Source organism: Anopheles merus, chromosome 2L, assembly GCF_017562075.2.
Source record: "Anopheles merus strain MAF chromosome 2L, AmerM5.1, whole genome shotgun sequence".
Lineage (NCBI taxonomy): Eukaryota > Metazoa > Arthropoda > Insecta > Diptera > Culicidae > Anopheles > Anopheles merus.
In genome coordinates this window covers 26,849,699-26,869,166 of record NC_054083.1, presented here as the reverse complement: position 1 = coordinate 26,869,166, position 19,468 = coordinate 26,849,699, and the positions used below count along the sequence as shown (strand labels likewise).

Sequence of the window (19,468 nt, the reverse complement as noted above, 5' to 3'; positions counted from 1 at the left end):
CGAATTTGCCGCACTTTGTGTCACCCCGGTGAGCCTCAAAAGTGTTTGGTGAAGTGAAAGCGCAATTCAAGCGATGGTGTCGCGGGGCGCCCAGGGTAGTGGGAGCCTATTGTTTCTCGTCCGAGCATATCGGTTGGGAGTGGGGAAGGGGGTGTCTAGAGTGGCGAGTTGGGAACAATTCCTGGTGTCCTGGTGCTGCGCTCGAATATGCTCGTTAGCGCGACATCACAAACACACAACACAGGACGACTGTAGGGGGAGGGGGTAGGCCGGATAACGAACCCGATCTATCGTACTTTCGATGTGGGCCGACGAGACGATTCATGCTTTTTGGGCAGGTGCTGTTTTGTGTTTTTTCTTCTTGTTGTTCTTCTCCATTGCCTCTTGAATGGGTTTCCCATGCACCTTTCGACGGGGTGAAGGATTCAATTTCCGCGTCGGGCGTCCCCACTTTTCAGTCACGGTAAGCGCGTCTCTCATCATCAAAACCAGTCGCCAATCAAACGTGCGGGCTAGTGGCGTATCCAGATGGGTAGGTAATGTTGGTATAATTTAACGTTTGATTGGTTGAAAATTATTACTTTCGAAACAGAAAATTGAGGTTTCCAATCGATAACGGTTTGTTGTACTGCGAGATTAGAGCGCCTAGTGGTAATAGAGAATTTGCATAAAGTATTATAAATAATTAAATAATTTTATCGAATGTTGAGGCAGAATTACATAAACAAGTTGCATAAGAATAGATGTCGGAATATAGTAGACAGTGGAATTGTTTAATTGTTTATTACTCGTTCAATGGATAACAATGGATCCGTGTGAATGTTCTTAAGTCTAATATTAGTTTAAAATAAGTAGTAAGATCATCTTAATAATTCGCTTCTAAGGCAGTTTTTAAAGGATTGCACTGAGGTTCCAAAATCAAGCAAATGACGAACTTCGTTAAACACCCTAATCATGGAGTTGAGGGGGTCTCTAGATCCATATCCAGTTCGACTACGGTTCAGGGCAAGTAACGGACGAGAGCGAAGCTGAACAGCAGGCGCGTAAAAGTTTAACTGCTGGAGTAGGGATGGACTTTGCAGTAAACCAAATATTAATTTGGTTAATATTAACTGTGTATATACTGTTTTGGCCGGTCTCGTGATACAGTCGTCAACTCGTACGACTTAACAACATGTCCGTACAACTTAACAACAAGCCACGAATGGACCAAGCGCCCCATACATAGAACTGACTATCCTGCTGGTGTACAGGCAGCCGTTGACCGACAACGGTTACTGAGCCTAAGAAGAAGGATATACTGGATTGGTCGTAAATAAGACTCAAATTCAATTTGACGACCTGAAAAATAAAAACCATTGGTAAGACAAAACCAATTGGTAGGAAAATTTCATAGTAATACATGGAATATAGGTTTGAGGTTCCAGTTCTCAATGCATTCAAATATGTGTCGGATATTACAGTCCATTCAGGATGACTATTGGAGTTTAGCTACGGAATATAGCACTTCTGGGTGTACCTAGTTCCCAAGTTCACAACTCTTAATCAAAACTCCATAGTAAATTCTGAGACCTTCTATATCAGTACTTTCTAAGACCTAAATATAAAATGCGGTACAAAAGTATCTCAAGGACCTCAAACGGAAGTGAAATGTCAAAATTATTTTCTGATGCTTAAATTCTCAATCATATCTCCACATTTTGTATTTCAGTCCACAATATTTAAAGAACCGCACCAAGTTCCGTTAAAACTTCAGTCCATGGACTTCTAGACATGTCTGATGTAGCTCTCAAAACTCTCTAGAGCAAATCATTAAAAGATCCTGTGCTGTATCAATGTACCAGTTTTTAATAAGGCATCCAATGTCCAATGTCCAATGTCACAGTTTCAGTCAACGAATGTAGACATAAGACGAGAAGAGGACCTTTTCATTGCATAAATAGCTCTAGATCAAGTAATTGAAATACAAATTCCATGAAATAATAAAGCTCATTTGACAACAATAAAAAAAAACAGTAACTGCCCTCACTGTACGGATTTTCTTGATGTAGGTCTTGTTCAGGAATATTAGGGTCATATAAACACAAAATCGTTCACACAATCTAACATGCCATTATTTCATCCATAACTTAACCGGCGACGAGCTTAAATGTTACCTAAACGAAATGCTCCCATTTCCCACAGCCACCGGGTGGCTGTGCCATGGTGCAACAAAACATGGCGTTACTGTTCCACCAATTAAGACACAACATCAACGCCGCCGCCAACGCCATAGCCCGATGGGATCCTACCACCGCGTGGGATGCCCAATCCTCGAACGCGGGAGTTCCAGTTCAATTCACATTTACATATCGACCGATTGAAAATACGCGCACACACACACATACGCCGGCGGTCCAATGCACGCCTACACGCGCCTACCAGAGCGCACCCAACCAACGGACAAGCTTGAACACAATGCTTTGATTTATGCTGTACGACACACAACCCTGAACGGGTGTGCGCAACCTTGAGGCTGGGGAATAGCGATTAGAAACCCTCCCGCACCCTCTATTTCACCCTGTCCCATCTTTGCCAGCCATAAAACGGGTTCACGAGACAGATACAGCGTATACAGCCGGAAAAACAAACTTACAGCAACTGCTGTTTTTTTTTTCCTCAATTACAAACTACACACCTTGTTTGTGAGATTGAGGGCGGACAGTAGAATCGAATCTACCGTAGTTCAAGCCCCTCTTTTTCGGTGACCTCGGTGTGTAAATACGGAAGAAAACGGAACAGAAATTAGCCCCACAGCCCGCTCGAAGCACACCGTAGAGCTCGATCATGCCCCGCGATCGTTTGTTTGATGAGCTTCAAACCTCCGTCCCGAAAATCGGAACCAGGTCAGTAAGATAACACATTTGGAAAGCATTGCGTAGCCCGAGGTATGGGGGAAGTTTAGAAGAGCATAGCAAATGTTGAGTATGCTGCCGGCTTTAGCAAATTGCTAACATCATTTCAAGTGATTTTCGATGGGGCGTTAACCGAGGCACTATCTAGATTGCCTTATCGGCATTCGTATCAGGCTTTGCCGAAAAGGAGCGACTGTAACTATGTTATTGGGACATTTGGATTTCGTTGCAGTATGTTCGTTTGAAGTACATGGAATTTGATATAGATAAGTTGGATTGTTTTGTTCAATTTTACAACTAAATTGCTGCATGTGCTCTGATTCTTGCAAACTCCTACTGAGTAAATGTCAATTACATGAAATGGCAAAACAAGCAGATGTCATCGCATTAGACAAGTAACAATTCTATTCCATTTCCTCAACAAAAAAAAGCTCTCCTCTCCGAGACGTTATCTAGTCCCAACCGTAAATTAAACCCATCCACTGCCGTTTCAACGCATCCAGTTCATCCAACTAGTCGGAGATCCTGGAGCGCCAGCAGAAAGCGCTCGTTCAATTTCACTTATCTTGGCATCGGCGCAAAGTTGGGTCGTTGCCGTGCCAGCCAGACAACCGGCGCCCGGCTGCCGGATAAAGCACGACGATCACACACAGCAGGCAGGAAGCGGAAACGCGTCCAACTAGCGCATCGCGTTGCAATATTGCACCGTTGCACCGTAGCAACGTATCCAACAGCCATGCAGCAGTGTGCAGACACTACATTCCGGTGCAACAACCGGTGGATTAGACGGTGGGCTCTTAAAAAAAGGATACACCACACTGCCGGAAGCATTAAAATTACTCTGCAAGGCGAAAGTTGTGCGAATTGCAGAAAACTTGGACCTCGATTTATTAGTATCATAAATTGTTGTACAGAAAGCATCGTGTCCAAAATTACTTAACATATTACCTCAACCGAAGAAACCAACTAAAAAACTCAAATCAATGTATCAATTCCCTGAAGAATTTACAGCTCCAGAAGAATGTTTCTTCGTAATTCCAATGTTTAAAACAGTGAAGCCTTTATTTGAATCCTTGTAATCTAAACCTTAATAAGGATTTATTTTTTCTGGTTTACTAAACGGTTGCACGTGTTTGCAGCGCGCGTTAAAATGGAAACAAAAAAACATCCAAGCCGCACTTTATCTCTTCCGTCGCGCAAAAAGTTTCCCGACATGCCGGGCGCTCAATCAATGGGAAAAACTAATCAGACCAAAACCGAGACCGGAGCCCCATGCCGCCGCAACATTCGCTTAAAGATTATTTCACGCGAAGCGGACAGATAAATGATGCTTGGGCTTTTGTTTTATTTATTTTCATTCCATCGTCCAAACAAACGTGACGCGGAATGCATTTCCTTTGGGAGATTGAGTTCCAGCAGTGCACAAAGCGGAGAGCAAAAAAATATGAAGAAGCTCACTTGGAAAACAAATAGGCCGTCGCAGCAGCAGCAGCAGTGTGTACAATGTATGCCGCGGTAGATTACACCAACACATGCCGCACGTTACGCTTGGGCTGCGCCTGGACTCTTCCACAACGGGCAGCAGCGGCAGCAGCAGCAGTATAAACACAACGCACAACAGAGCATGTTTAGAGCATGGGACATAATCGAAAGCAACAAAACAACAACGGATGCTACCGAACCTTTGGGCTGCCGACCGATTGGCAACGTGGTGCGAGTTGGTAGGAAAATAAAACAAAGTGGACGACCCCGGGCCAAGCCGCAACGGAACGAAGTAAGCAGCGCAGGGTTAAAAACACGAGATGCTGAATGTGAAAAAGCATAAAATAGAATCTCCCGTGAGCGAAAGATGAGAAGCAAGCGCGAAGCAAAGCGGGAAAAGACGGGCAAAAGAGGCGTACTACCACCACCACCACAGGCAAGCCGCACCGAAAAGGCAAATGAATGAATTTTAATGAAAGCCGCAGCATAAAGCATAAGAAGCATGAAACACACGCGCAAAACTGGGAAAGCCGTGCAGCAAAGAAGGGAAAAGAAGAATAGCTCCCCGCGAATGGATCGCTTGGAGAACTCGACAAAACGATGAGAATTGCTCATAAAAGCGTAAAAGACCGACCAGGACGACCGGGGTAAGAGGCAGACAGTTTTTGCGCTATTTTGAGCAGCTTTAGCCCGTTATTTTGATATTTGTATTGAACTGGTGGTGCACGATGCGATTCGTGACCCGCCGCCGACCGTTGACAGGTTGTAAATAAATATCTTTTGCTTATTTCCACCCGACCGGTAGACGTACCGGCCTGCCCCCCTCCCCAAAACACCGCATTCGAAGTGGTTGTTGCATCGACAAAAGGAAGCCTCTCAAGCAGCAAGAAGACCACCGGGCCCGCAAATCCTTGAGCCGTTGGTTTGGTATTTCTTGGTCCCGCGGTGTGTGTCCGTGCGCATTTGTTGTGGTTGCATTTTCTTCTCCATCCCCCGACAGTAGACGGTTGACGTGCCAGAGAGAGCTCAAAAAGCCTGTGCTGCCTATTAGTGCCGATGTCGCCGCCGCCTCATACCGATAATGCTAAAAGCAGTCGAACTACCGCGGGTACACCACACAACGACGGGGACGCTGCTACCGAGGAGGGGCAGAGGAAGGGTGGAATTTTCCCACCAGCCAGAAGAAGATCGAGAATCGCGACAGGAAATGAGTGTTTTAACCTCGTCAAGTGTCGCGCCAGCGTCGTCGCGCGGAATTGGTGGTGCGGCGTGATCGAGCCGCAGTGACGAAAGCCCCGGATGGCGGATGGCTTCCGGTGTGTTTAGGGAACCGGTTGGCCTCGCAGAACGGCGGCAGAAGCGTTAAAAATATCTTTAAAGCTATAAAATTGGATTAGGCTGTAAGACGGTTGCTTCTGAAAGCCGCGAACGCGCCAATGTGGTTTACCAAGGAATATTGGTGATTTCCAGCGAGATGTAAGTTTCAAGTACTTCACGCAAAAGATTTTCGATAGTGCCAACACTACCATTTCGCTGATGGCCATAACAGTTGGGTTCTTTTTAGTTGTTTTAGTATCCTATTCATGTACGAAAGCTATTAAAACCTCATTTAGATCAAAGATGTTGATTCTGATGCTTGTAGGATGTATAATGAGATCCGAAGATACAGATTAAACACATCCAAACCACCAACAGGGCTCGACATAAATTGTCAAACATGAAATTAATTCTACAAACTTAACATCCAGAATATTAAACAATTCAGTGAAACATCACATCATTTCAACTAGCAAGGCAGACGTTTCAACTAGCGTTACTAAAACGTTTTCAGGTGCAAATGTATTTCAGCAATTAATTCAAATTTGATGGAAATTGTTTCATATTACAATATTACATCAGTTTCTTTTTTTCGATGAAACATATAAGCTTTGTAAGATATCTGTGAATTTTTAAAACCCTAAAGATCGACTCTGACGATCGTAACAATGACCCCTTCCAGTCCATAAAGAAGACGACGCAAGGAATCCTTCCTGTAGACATCATACTGGGGTGATGCCTGTCGGATAGATTGATGTTGTTGTGATGATATGATATCCTCATAGAATTCTCACAATTTTGCCAAGATTATTTCCTCAAAACCCTCGAAGATTTCTTCAAAGTACTTAATGTCTCTTTGATGATCCTTATAGTCTCCATGCGTCATCGGCAAGGACCATATTTCAGAGACATAGATATCAACTCTGGAAGTTCCAGTCAGGAATAGTTACTCCATCTAGGTCCTAATCTTGTTGAGGTCCTACTCAGTTTGAGAAATATGAAAAAGAATAGCTAATTAAAGCCTCATGTTAAAGATCAACATCAAACATATCCATGGTGTTCCTATAATAGCCAGTTGAACTCCATCAATTTGATATTTTTCTCAGGGGTTTGATATATTGACACTCAGGGGATCTTGTCTTCCTAATGGATCTTGAAGTAGACTCTTTTCAAGTCGAAGTGGCGAAGTGACTAACGTATGATTTGTAGCATTTTAATGAAGTTACCAGACGCGTGCTCTGAATTGCTTGATGACATTCAAGGATCTTTGCTGCGACTCCACTTTTCCCTTCTTTGTCATCTGCAAGTCTAACCACTTAGTAATTCTCTTGAATGTCAACAAGGGATTTAAAACTCGAACATTACTCACCATCTGCAGGACGCATATTGACAACAGGAAGTGTCGTCTCGTGCACGATCCCATGTCATAGTATTTGCACCGCACTAATCCGATTCAAATCCAAACACTTCCGGATTGGCCCTTCTTGAGCTCGAGCGTCGCGACGTTGTTGAAAGGGTGTTTTCGACCACAAGAGGGATGGCGGCGGTGGTTCCTCCCCTTTGAGTGGGGTGCCTCTTTTCCGTAAGCCTCCTTTGAATATGAATCACCACCAGACCAAACAAATTCGATCGGGACTACTCTTGTGGTGATCTCTGGTCGTGTGCTGTTGTATCGCTGGGGTGCAATAACACGCATGAATCACTGGGCAGCTTCGCCGGCTTCCTCCTTCGGCGTGGTAGCTCCTCCGCACAACAACCGGGTGTACCCGTTGCACAACACGGCGATCATTTACCTAACCACCACCACCCTCTCCCAACAGCACACAAACAGACACACACACACACCGGCACACACGAACACTTTTGCTACACGGATGGCGCCAATCGAGCCAAATGGCATTTCACGCCAGCGATCGATCGGACTGTTTTGCGGTTGGTGCATTCGTTGCTAAAATTACCATCACTTTGAGCTAAGGGAGGACGACACACAGGAGGAAGGAAATGAAACGAAAAGAAAGAACGATAGAGATAGAGCGAGACATACTACACACTCACACACTGATTCACTGCCGCAAACCACACACTCGCATTTTTACCAAAGAGTGCGGTGCATTGCTGCATGCAGCAAAAGGTTGCACTTGCAAAAAAAAGAAAAAAATAAGAAACTGGCGACAGAGAAGAGGAGAGAAGAAGAAAACAAAACTCGCTCGTTCACGCACTTTGCACGCACACTTTGCACTTTGGGCACTTTTTCAAAGAATCACCTGCGTGCCTCCCCCTCTACGTAAGACCGCATAAAAACGACACACACACATTCCGACGTTTTCGACAAGTGGCGGGGTCGTTTTGTGTTCTTTTTTCGGTGTTTTAATAAAAAAAAGAACAGGACCCTTTTTCTTTTGTTTCCCTTTACGAAATAAAGCCTCGAAACACACGGGCGAACAACAAAATAAACGCAGCACGAAAGCTCACCCCCACTAACACACACGCACACAAGCGCAGGGAACGGTATTTACGTACGCACACTACGATCGAGGTTTAACGTGATCGAAAGAAGAAAAAAAAAACAACAATTCCCCACACAACGGACAAGTGAGCGGAAAACGAACGAGATAGAACGAGAAGGGGTCGCAGAAGGCGAGCGAGTGTGACACGTTTAACCGCGGAGCACAAAAAAAAGAAGGTAAAATCGATTGGCCGTTTTGCTTGCGGAAACGAGACAAAACACACGCTTAAGCTCACTCACACGCGTCTCGCCTACAGCGGAGCCACGGCGTCCGGCTTAAGCTTCAGGTGTGTGTGGAGCTCGTATACAAACGGTTCCTAGAACAGTCGCACGCGTACTGGAAGAATGTGCTTTAACATTTCAAAACTGCACACTGACGCTGTTTAAGTGTATTCAAAATCAGATTTTCAAAAAATCACATGCACTACACATTTACACGATTCTGAACTTGTGTGATCCTTTGTGAAATAGCTCGCACTCTTTCTCTTTCTCTCTCTTTTATATTCGCACTTAAGGAATTATCACTTTGAAACGCTTCTTTGCTAATTTTTTAAATTAAGCTAAACAGTGGCTCAAAAATGGTTAAACTATTTCGCTGTACCACTTCAAACCAACACGTCTATGGGTACACATACCGGAAAATACGTGAAAGGCAAACCGTCACTCGCACCGGTCGAACACAAGAAACGCGCACACACACGGCGCGTCCGTACGCGTTGGCTGTTGGAAGTAGATTTAAATTTTTTGTGTGCTGTTCTCTCACACCCACCGAGGAGAGCGACGGTTTAGGGCTAGAGCGAGAGTATTTTTGACAAAGACAGAGAGCGAGAATTGTACATGCACAGTGGGAGTTTACGCAACCGTTAGCGGGATAAAGCTTGCAATCTTTTAGTGTTTTACCGACTTAGGAGTAATAATGTTGGTCTTCATAAACAGTCTTCATGTATCATTCAATCGTGGGATTCGGCAAGCACGAATCAGATTATTTAAAACGTATTTAATATTCCACAGCGACCAACACCCACTATTCATTTTGTCCAACGCGCTCTCACCGATGAGCTCAGTGTACAACGCACGCTCTCGCACTACATACTTCTCACCCACACTAGCTCGAATCTGCGATGTTGTTCTTGCTTCTCGTTTCATTGCTTGAGCAATCGTGCTCTTTCTTTCCTGTGCCGATATGACATGTAGAAAGAAAGAATGAAACTGAGGCTGTGCTTTGATACGAAGTGGGTAATTGCTCAGTATGATACAAAATTGTAGTGTGATTTTGAAATGATTTTTTTGGAAATATTAGAACGAACGCAGTCAATCAAAAATTAAAATAACAAACAAATTAAGTAGTATTTTACTGGTAAAAGATATTACCGACCCTTCAAATTTAAACATTTGCTCAGTTTTCTAGTTTTGCGCCGACACTCGCACGCAACCACTTGTTGATTGGATGACGGTAAAAAAATCCAACCGCATGCAAAATCCTGTATTGCTACTAGCCAGTGTTAAATCTATCGTAACCTGAATTTATAATGCAATATTGAAATATCCGAAAAGTTCAGTCATCACAAGAAATTCAAATTCAAACCGCCGATTTGGACCGTTAGCTTAATTGCTCAATTTGAGCAACAAAATTGGAGCCGTTGCGATTGAACAGCGTTTCTATGACAAAGGACGTCTTCTATCTTCCAACAACCCTGTCCATATGGGTTGATCATGTGCCGTTCGCAACTTCTAGCAAAGCATCATTTTAATCAGCACGATCAGTCGCTCGTAGAAGATGATCCTCAGCAGAGTGAAGCTCATCTAATATGTGTGTTTAGGTGTTTTGCTGTTGTTTGAAATAGTTTCGAGTGACAAAATATATTTCTATATTCCTAAAAGTCCTAAATGCGAACAATTAGAATAATTATAAAGTATAAAGCCAAACACGTGTAGAAAACTATACTTATTCTACAACTCATTGTACAACTCATTGGTAAAAAACTGGCACTTCGCACTTGACATTGCTTATCTGACCCACCGACCACAACCAGCCCGAAAAGTGCAACAAAAAAAGCCCAACTTCATAATGAAGTACCATCCAAAATTCCGCCCTTTCATCGTGTGTTTGCTGACAACTATTAGCTTAGTTAATGGTGCGAGGAATCCACGAGTGGTCGTAATTGGTGCCGGCGCAGCAGGTCTCGCAACTGCCAGCCGCCTCTATCAAGCTGGAATAACGAACGTCACAATACTGGAAGCATCACAGCGTGTTGGTGGCCGCATCCGCACGACTCCATTCGGTGCTGGAATCGTAGAGCTCGGGGCCCAGTGGTGCCACGGAGAGAAGGGTAATGTCGTGTACGAGCTGGCATCCGCTTATCCCGACCTGCTCAAAGCTTCCATCATCGCAGACGACGCTTCGCTGATACAGTCGAATAGTGTGCGAATCGATGACGAACTTGTCGAAAAATTATCATCACTGGCCGAGCAGATCAGCGAGTCGGAAGACCGCATGTCGTACGCGGGCAGCCTAGGTGACTTCTTCACCGAAACATACTGGCAGCGATTGCAAACAGATGCTGGCTTTAGCGATGTGAGCCACGAATTGGCGGAACAGTTCCTGGTGTACTACCACAACAGAGAGCGAGGGGACTCAGCATACGATTCCTGGTACGATGTAGCTGCAAACGAAACAGACAGCTATCAGGAAACGGAAGGCAATCAGGCGCTCGCATGGAACAGTAGGACAGGATACTCCACCATACTTGATATTGTGTCGGTAATGTATCACTATCAAGCGAGCTCAAAAGTTCATATTTCAAACATTTATTGTTCCTTTCAATTGATAGGGAAATTACCCGGTAACAGCAAACAGCACAAATCCAACAAAAGTACCATTAAGTGAGCTCATTGTTTTTGGAAAATATGTTTCTAATATACAGTGGGATGGAGTGAATACAAATAACGTCCTCATTACCACCGAAGATGGCTCTCAGTACGAAGCCGACCATATTGTTGTGACCGTGTCGTTGGGTGTTCTAAAGGAAAACTCAGCCACAATGTTCACACCGGCACTACCCACCGTCAATCAGCAGGCCATCGAGGGACTTAATTTTGGAACGGTTAACAAAATATTTACCCTGTACAGTGCCCCTCTCCCAGAAGGAATGGCCAACAGCGTATTTCTTCTTTGGCACAAACCCGATCTCGATGCCTTAAGGCGTTCCAAGTACGCATGGGCTGAAGCGGTGGCAGCCTTTTTCCGCGTAGATCATCAACCGAACGTGCTGGGTGCTTGGTTAAATGGAATCGAGGGACGACAAGCGGAACTACTGCCGGAAGAAGTCGTCCAGGAAGGTTTAGCACATCTGCTGGAAATTTTCTTACCAAAGCTTAACTTTAGCCATGTGCAAAGCATGATCAGGTGAGCAATGCATTCATTTTTCCCCCAAAAAGCTTCTCATCACACTGCAAAAATGAACAAAAATGAACATGCTTCTTTCCACAGATCAAAATGGTCATCCGATCGACTCTTCCGCGGATCTTACTCTAGTCGATCAACATTGACCGAAACGTTAGGCACTGGTGCGCAAAATCTTGGCTCCTATTTGACAAACAAGAATGGAACCCCGGTGGTGATGTTTGCCGGAGAAGCGACAAATCGTTTACACTTTTCCACGGTTCACGGGGCAATAGAGAGTGGTTATCGTGAAGCAGATCGTGTACTCGATCTATACAACGGAAGCCATTGAAGAGCTCTCATTTACAAGTATGTGGTTTTAATCAGAATTGATCAATTACATTTAGATCACTTTCAACCGACAAGATAAACTATCGTTTCAATGAATAAAATCATGTACTTGTACTGCTTAAACGAAAACTGAACTAAAATTTATCACTTGATCATCAACCGTTTTGACGCAATTGTGTGATAATGGTTGTTGTTTTACATTGACTGTCAGATGACAATAAGTGTGTCTAAAAACTAATGGGTGTGTTTCTTGTTTGAAGACGCTGTGTGCCAAATAAAACATTATCATAATGAGTCTATTACAAACGAACAATACGCGTACTTCACGACGAAACCTTTAAATAAAGACAACCGAGTGTTGTTGAAGATCACTTGCGTATTAGCTTCAATACGCAACGCACCTCAAACAGTGTCTTGTGTTGTTTACAGTGGTTGTTGTCCTGTGGGCGAGAACATAGCCGTGTATCTCGCGTCCCATTCAACATGAAGTGGTCTACGTCGTTGCTGGGATTACTGTCCTTCATTGCCGTTGTGGTAAATGGAGCGGAAAATCCTCGCATAATCATTGTTGGTGCTGGTGTCGCCGGTGTTGCCGCCGCTAGCCGCCTCTATCAACGTGGCTTCCGTAATATTACCATTCTGGAAGCATCGCAGCGCTTCGGTGGGCGTATTTACACTACACCGTTCGGTCCTGGTATTGTGGAATTGGGTGCCCAATGGTGCCACGGTGAGGTCGGCAATGTGGTATACCAGTTGGCATCGGTTTATCCGGGACTGCTCAAGTCATCCATCATTGCGGATGAAGATGCTGTGCTGATCCGTTCTGGCGGTGCTAGGGTGCCGGAAGCTGTGGCAGACCGTTTGCAAACCATGGCAGAAGGAATCATCGAGTCGGATCAGCGTGACTCGTTTGCTGGAAGTTTGGGTGACTTCTTCACACAAAAGTACTGGCAAACTTTGGCAACACCTGCATACAAAGATATTAGCCGGGATCTTGCGGAACAGTTCCTCGTGTACTATCACAACTACGAGCGTGGCTATACGGCGTACGATTCGTGGTTTGAGGTGGCCGCGAGCGAAACTGACAGCTATGTAGAGCCGGCCGGCAACCAGGATATTGCGTGGAATGGAAAGAAAGGATTCTCCGCCATCCTGGACATTGTTTCGGTAGCCTCTTTTGTCTTTCAGTTGTCTTGGAATAAGATTTGAGATACCTTGTTGCCTAATTTTACCTACAGGGTAACTATCCAGGTATGACCAATACATCTCTTACTCCAGTGCCTATCAGCAGTCTTATTAGATACGGCAAGTTCGTATCCAACATCCAGTGGAAGGGATCGCTGGAAGGAGATGTCATCGTCAAGACACAAGATGGCACTATCTACGAAGCCGATCATGTCATCGTAACTGTTTCTTTGGGTGTTCTGAAGGAAAACTCTGCCACAATGTTCTCGCCAGCACTACCTACCGTCAACCAGCAAGCCATCACCGGACTCTATTTTGGCACTGTGAACAAGATCTTCATCCTCTTCGATGCACCCATTCCGGAAGACTTCCCCAACACCGTACATCTGCTCTGGTACAAGTCGGATCTGACCGCACTGCGCCAATCGCCCCACGCCTGGACCGAAGCCATCTCTACCTTCTTCCGCATCGACAACCAACCGAACGTACTGATGGCCTGGATGAATGGTGCCGAGGGACGGCGGGCTGAGTCTTTGGATGATGCTACAATTAGAAATGGAATACTGCATCTATTGAAAATATTTGGCAATGGCCTTGACTTTGGAAACATTACAGGTCTGTTAAGGTAAGAGGATCTAGTTGCGTCTAAACTTACGGAAGATCAAATAATTATGTATATATACTTATTGTCTTTTTCTAGATCCAAGTGGTCATCGGATCGTCTTTTCCGTGGTTCATACTCGAGCCGCTCGATCACGACGGAGAACTTGAATACGGGCGCACGTGCTCTCGGAACACCGGTACGAAATGCAGCCAACGAGCCTGTGCTGCTGTTTGCCGGTGAAGCTACGAATCCGGTACACTATTCCACCGTTCATGGTGCGATCGATAGTGGATTCCGTGAAGCCAATCGCTTGATTAACTACTACAGTTAAGGCGATAGTGATGTTGATTTCGAACTGAAATACAAAGAAGTTAGCATACCAATAACTCCACCAGCAGCAAAGAACTTGTACTCTTTTCCATGTGCCACTCGAATCCGAATTTATAGTACCAAGCACATGAAGTAGTGTAAATTCAGAACAACAGGGTTTTTTTTTTTAAAAAAAAGGTAATATTTTTAATCTACATGGAGATTATTCGAAAACAGCGAAGCCCAACTGTACCATTAACTGGGTTCATCATATTGAGGAAATTTGTTCCCAACATTCAGTGGGTTGGAACGGACATCGAAACCGTTCTCATTACCACCGACGATGGATCTCAGTACAAACTTGAACATGTTGTTGTAATCTTGTCGTTAGTGGTACTAAAGGAAATCCATTATTAAATGCTTTGACCAGCACTACCTGTAGTCAACCAGCAAACTTTCAATGAACATTAATATTGGAATGATCAGCAACAATCTTAATACATCAAGCATCATTAATTTATCTATTACTAGTTAAAGTCATTGAGAAAAGGTTGTCAATGACGTAGGAATAGATCATTAGGCCCAACGGATGCATTTGATGATGTCCCTTGTATCACCATTTATACATTTAGATTATTGTCATGAACGACTGAAACGATCGATTTACAAAACAAAATTCTAAGCGCAAAAGCTTGAACCGCGTGCAGGTACGAATAGAGCAGAATCGCCGTACCACACCTTAGCAACTTAATCCCCAAACCTAAGTTTAATCGTTTGCATTGTTTTGACGTAATTGAGTGATAATGGATGTTCTTTTGCATTGGATATCAAAATACAGTATAAAAGAAGGAAAAGTGGGTGTGTTTCTTGTTTGTAGAAGTTTTAGCCTGATAAAACATTGCTTACCACACAATGAGATTATTACTTTCACACAAACGACTCGTTGTGTTCATCACACCTTCTTTGAGAACAGCCAAAACATTTAAATATAGACAACCGAAGGTAGTTGCAGATCACTTGTGTGTTTGCGATAACACGCAACACACCTCAAACAGTGTCTTGTGTTGTTTTTAGGGAAAGTTATCCGAGTAAGTTGCATCCCTTCGACATGAAGTGGTCTACGTCGTTCCTGGGATTACTGTCCTTCATTGCCGTTGTGGTAAATGGAGCGGAAAATCCTCGCATAATCATTGTTGGTGCTGGTGCTGCTGGTGTTGCCGCCGCTAGCCGTCTCTATCAACGTGGCTTCCGTAATATTACCATTCTGGAAGCATCGCAACGAATTGGGGGACGCATTCGTACCACACCGTTCGGTCCTGGTATTGTGGAATTGGGTGCCCAATGGTGCCACGGTGAGGTCGGCAATGTTGTGTACCAGTTGGCATCGGTTTATCCGGGACTGCTCAAGTCATCCATCATTGCGGATGAAGATGCTGTGCTGATCCGTTCTAGCGGTGCTAGGGTGCCGGAAGCTGTGGCAGACCGTTTGCAAACCATGGCAGAAGGAATCATCGAGTCGGATCAGCGCGACTCGTTTGCTGGAAGTTTGGGTGATTTCTTCACACAAAAGTACTGGCAAACTTTGGCAACACCTGCATACAAAGATATTAGCCGGGATCTTGCGGAACAGTTCCTCGTGTACTATCACAACTATGAGCGTGGCTATACGGCGTACGACTCGTGGTTTGAGGTGGCCGCGAGCGAAACTGACAGCTATGTAGAGCCGGCCGGCAACCAGGATATTGCGTGGAACGGAAAGAAAGGATTCTCCGCCATCCTGGACATTGTTTCGGTAAGCTCTTTTGTCTTTCAGTTGTCTTGGAATAAGATTTGAGATACCTTGTTGCCTGATTTTGCCTACAGGGTAACTATCCAGGTACGACCAATACATCTCTTACTCCAGTGCCGATCAACAGCCTTGTCAAGTACGGCAAATTCGTATCCAACATCCAGTGGAAAGGCTCCTCGGATGGAGATGTCATCGTCAAGGCACAGGATGGCACTATCTACGAAGCTGATAACGTCATCGTTACCGTCTCGTTGGGTGTTCTGAAGGAAAACTCTGCCACAATGTTCTCACCAGCACTACCTACCGTCAACCAGCAAGCCATCACCGGACTCTATTTTGGCACTGTGAACAAGATCTTCATCCTCTTCGATGCACCCATTCCGGAGGACTTCCCCAACACCGTACATCTGCTCTGGTACAAGTCGGATCTGACCGCACTGCGCCAATCGCCATACGCCTGGGCCGAAGCCATCTCTACCTTCTTCCGCATCGACAACCAACCGAACGTACTGATGGCCTGGATGAATGGTGCCGAGGGACGACGGGCCGAGTATCTCCTGAACGCTCCAATTAGGGACGGTGTACTGCATCTGCTGAAAATATTCGGCAAAGGTCTCAAATTTGGCAATGTGACGGGTATTTTAAGGTAAGGCGGTCACTACTCGAATTGAGTGTAAACTTACCGGAAAAATCGATTGAAAACCTTTACCCCCTTGTTTCTAGATCCAAGTGGTCATCGGATCGTCTTTTCCGAGGTTCTTACTCGAGCCGCTCGATCACGACGGAGAACTTGAATACGGGCGCACGTGCGCTCGGAACACCCGTACGAAATGCAGCCAACGAGCCCGTGCTACTGTTTGCCGGTGAAGCTACGAATCCGATACACTATTCCACCGTTCATGGTGCGATCGACAGTGGATTCCGTGAGGCCAACCGTTTGATTCGCTACTACAGTTGAGATGGATCAGATATTGATTCAAAAATGGAATGCAAAATAAGTTAAATTGCCAATAAATTCACCAACAGCAAAGCAATTTGTGTTTTTTACCGCACAATCAACTTTAAAAAGAAATCTATCGCACCGATAAAAACCGTTCTCTAACGTCCAACTCAACACAACCTTCTGGCGTAGTGGGGGGGTTGAATTTTGACACCAACATTTCGACGTTTACTTTGACCTTCAACAGGTGGTGTGGTTGACAGCCGGCTACGGTCATACTTTTGTTTGTTGCCAGGGTAACCACTCACCCCCAAGAGGGGTGTTGCTTCTTCTGCCAGCCCGAATCGTAATCGGGTAAATTTATCAGTTCCTGTATTAACGTTTCTGCCATTCCTATCACGAAAGTGATAAGCGTGTGTCGAATAACTCACTCTCTCGTAACGAATTCTATTTCAGTATCTAGCGTGTTGGGCATATTGCTCGAAATCATTCCCTTCATAACCCTCACACGTTACGATGGCCGGACGAACGGCAAGTGTGTTAATTGTGGGTGCCGGCAGTGCAGGCATTGCCGCTGCCACACGCCTTCTGGACCGGGGCTTTCGCAATCTAACAATCCTGGAGGCAGAAAATCGACTCGGCGGACGCATTCACTCGGTACGGCGGAGCGGCAACGTGCTTGACTATGGTGCGCAATGGTTCGTATTTCGCGTAGGACTGTTCCGGTTGAAGTCCTCACTGACCCCCTCCTTCTTTTCCCAACATTTCTTCCCGCACAGGGTGCACGGTAAGGAGAACAACTTCATCTACGATATGGCCTCCCAGTACGGGCTGATCGAGGTGGAGCAGCACAAGGAGAACGATCTGTGCTACAAATCGACCGGCGAACTGGTGCCGAAAGAAATCTCCGACCGTCTGCTAGAGACGCTCCACACCATGCTCGAAGAAGATGCCGACGGTTTACGGTCCTACACGGGTTCGCTCGGAGCGTACTACGATCAAGTGTAAGCCTTTTCCAATTGCCAACTCTCCCAGTTATTCACATTCAGGAGCTTTCTTTGCAGGTTTTACGACGCGGTTCGGGCCGGAAAGTTTGCCGGCATCGATCAGCGCACCTGCTATCAGCTGTACCAGTTCTTTATCAAGTACCACAACACGTACAATGCCACCGATACGCTGCACGAGGTGTCCGGTGCCGGCCTGCTCGAGTTCGAAGATAACCAGGACGAGTTTCTTATCAACTGGAAGAATCGTGGCTTCCACACGCTACTCGATTTGCTCATGGTAAGCGGGAGGAAGATCATGGTCAGCCTTTACATGCTTCTAATCGGTACGGTGCATTTTCTTCCCCTGCAATTTCAGCGAAAGCTTCCGGAACAGAGCGGCCCACCTATACCGGTAGAAGAGTACACAAAGTTTAATCATGTCGTGAAGTCGATTAAATGGAACTGTCCAGAGAACCCACACCACCACCGAGTGTCTGTAACGTGTACCAACGGTGCCACGTTCAATGCCACCCATCTCATACTCACCGTGTCACTCGGTGTACTGCAGGACCTGCACACCGACTGGTTCGATCCACCCCTGCCCGAACCGAAACGGAACGCCATCGAAGGTCTGTACATCGGCACGATCGACAAGCTGTTCCTGGAGTTTGATGAGCCATTCTGGCCGCAGGACGGCAGCTGGCACGGCTTCGGCCTGCTCTGGGAACCGGCCGATCTCGAGCAGCTGCGCCACGACGGTCGCCAGTGGTTACGCAGTGTTTGTACTTTCTTCGTGCCGGACCGTACCGAGCGGCTGCTGGTGGGCTGGATCTACGGCCACGATGCACGCACGATGGAAGCCCTGCCGGAGGGGCAAGTGATCGATGGATTGATGTACTTGTTGCGTAAGTTTTTGCCCCATCTGCCCGTCCCGGCCGGTCCACGCTGGTTTTCGCGCAGCCGTTGGTACAGCAATCCACACTTTCGCGGTTCGTACAGCAGTCGCTCGATGCGATCGGACGCAATGCGGGCGACGGCAGCCGCGCTGGCCGAGCCGCTGACAACGGAGCGGGCTGTGCCGATCGTACAGTTCGCGGGCGAAGCATCCCATCCACAGTTTTACTCGACCGTTCAGGGTGCGGTTGGAAGCGGTTGGCGCGAGGCGGATCGTTTGATCGCGCTTTACACGAACAAACACGCGGCGGCCGGTTCGGAGAACGATGGGCAGCAAACGTTAAGGGGGAAGCTGTAGCTTCAACCGCTAACGATCCCGACAACGTTTATGCGTTGATAAAGACGTGATCATTGTTTAAAGTTTTATTGAAGACATTTTGTTTTATTCAAATGATCGATTTTTCGCACAGGGCGGGGGGTCGTGGCTTGCACTTCTCCCCTTTTTTTTTTCTTTAATTCTACAACGATAGAACCGTGGTAGGTGGTTTTAGGGCCTGCTCGGTGGTGGGAGAGGAGAGCTTAGTTCCGTTGTTATGACCCCTGCCTAGCCATAATCCCTCCACACCCTAAAAAAACTATGTAGTGCTTCTGTTTCTTTGACTGTGTATTATCCCGTTGCATCTTTGAGTGACTCATGTGTTGGTGTGTGTGTGTGTGTGTGTGTATGATCTTAGCTTTTTCTAGGTTTTGTTTCTTCCACTTTCGCGTGAAGACGTAAAGCGGATATGCGCTGCTTATGCTATCCCGCACGTAAAACGCCGGGCTAGAG

At 45.8% G+C, this 19,468-nt stretch overlaps 4 protein-coding genes across 9 annotated transcripts in view; 3 read left to right on the top strand and 1 right to left on the bottom strand.

The window, feature by feature from the left end:
- Positions 1 to 9,134, bottom strand: part of LOC121594610 (sodium/potassium-transporting ATPase subunit beta-1-interacting protein) — a 56,393-nt gene extending 47,259 nt beyond the window's left edge. For 2 of the 6 annotated variants that reach the window (XR_006004996.1, XM_041918062.1), the window contains exons 1-2: positions 8,835 to 9,067; positions 7,063 to 7,663 (exon numbers count right to left, since the gene is read on the bottom strand). Coding sequence is in view for 4 of the 6 variants with exons in the window: in XM_041918062.1 (XP_041773996.1) it covers positions 7,063 to 7,116 (54 nt within the window). In the remaining 2 variants the exon portion in view is untranslated. Of the gene's footprint in view, positions 1 to 7,062; positions 7,664 to 7,912; positions 8,802 to 8,834 lie in introns of those variants that run through there. The other 4 variants (XR_006004997.1, XM_041918061.1, XM_041918058.1 and 1 more) reach the window with 4 other exon arrangements.
- Positions 9,135 to 9,946: 812 nt separating this feature from the next.
- On the top strand, positions 9,947 to 12,083 carry LOC121594862 (spermine oxidase-like). The gene is made up of 3 exons (XM_041918604.1): positions 9,947 to 10,960; positions 11,031 to 11,605; positions 11,690 to 12,083. Exons 1-3 carry the CDS (start codon positions 10,268 to 10,270, stop codon positions 11,931 to 11,933), a joined length of 1,512 nt encoding a protein of 503 aa, XP_041774538.1. The 5' UTR covers positions 9,947 to 10,267; the 3' UTR covers positions 11,934 to 12,083.
- A 201-nt stretch (positions 12,084 to 12,284) lies between these two features.
- LOC121594864 (protein anon-37Cs-like) lies at positions 12,285 to 14,126 on the top strand. Its single transcript, XM_041918614.1, has 3 exons — positions 12,285 to 13,099; positions 13,171 to 13,742; positions 13,818 to 14,126. Exons 1-3 carry the CDS (start codon positions 12,416 to 12,418, stop codon positions 14,050 to 14,052), a joined length of 1,491 nt encoding a protein of 496 aa, XP_041774548.1. The 5' UTR covers positions 12,285 to 12,415; the 3' UTR covers positions 14,053 to 14,126.
- Positions 14,127 to 15,032: 906 nt separating this feature from the next.
- LOC121592297 lies at positions 15,033 to 19,070 on the top strand. The gene is made up of 7 exons (XM_041913696.1): positions 15,033 to 15,822; positions 15,894 to 16,465; positions 16,543 to 16,772; positions 17,259 to 17,457; positions 17,539 to 17,763; positions 17,824 to 18,043; positions 18,122 to 19,070. Exons 1-7 carry the CDS (start codon positions 15,139 to 15,141, stop codon positions 18,995 to 18,997), a joined length of 3,006 nt encoding a protein of 1,001 aa, XP_041769630.1. The 5' UTR covers positions 15,033 to 15,138; the 3' UTR covers positions 18,998 to 19,070.
- The last annotated feature ends 398 nt before the right edge of the window (positions 19,071 to 19,468 follow it).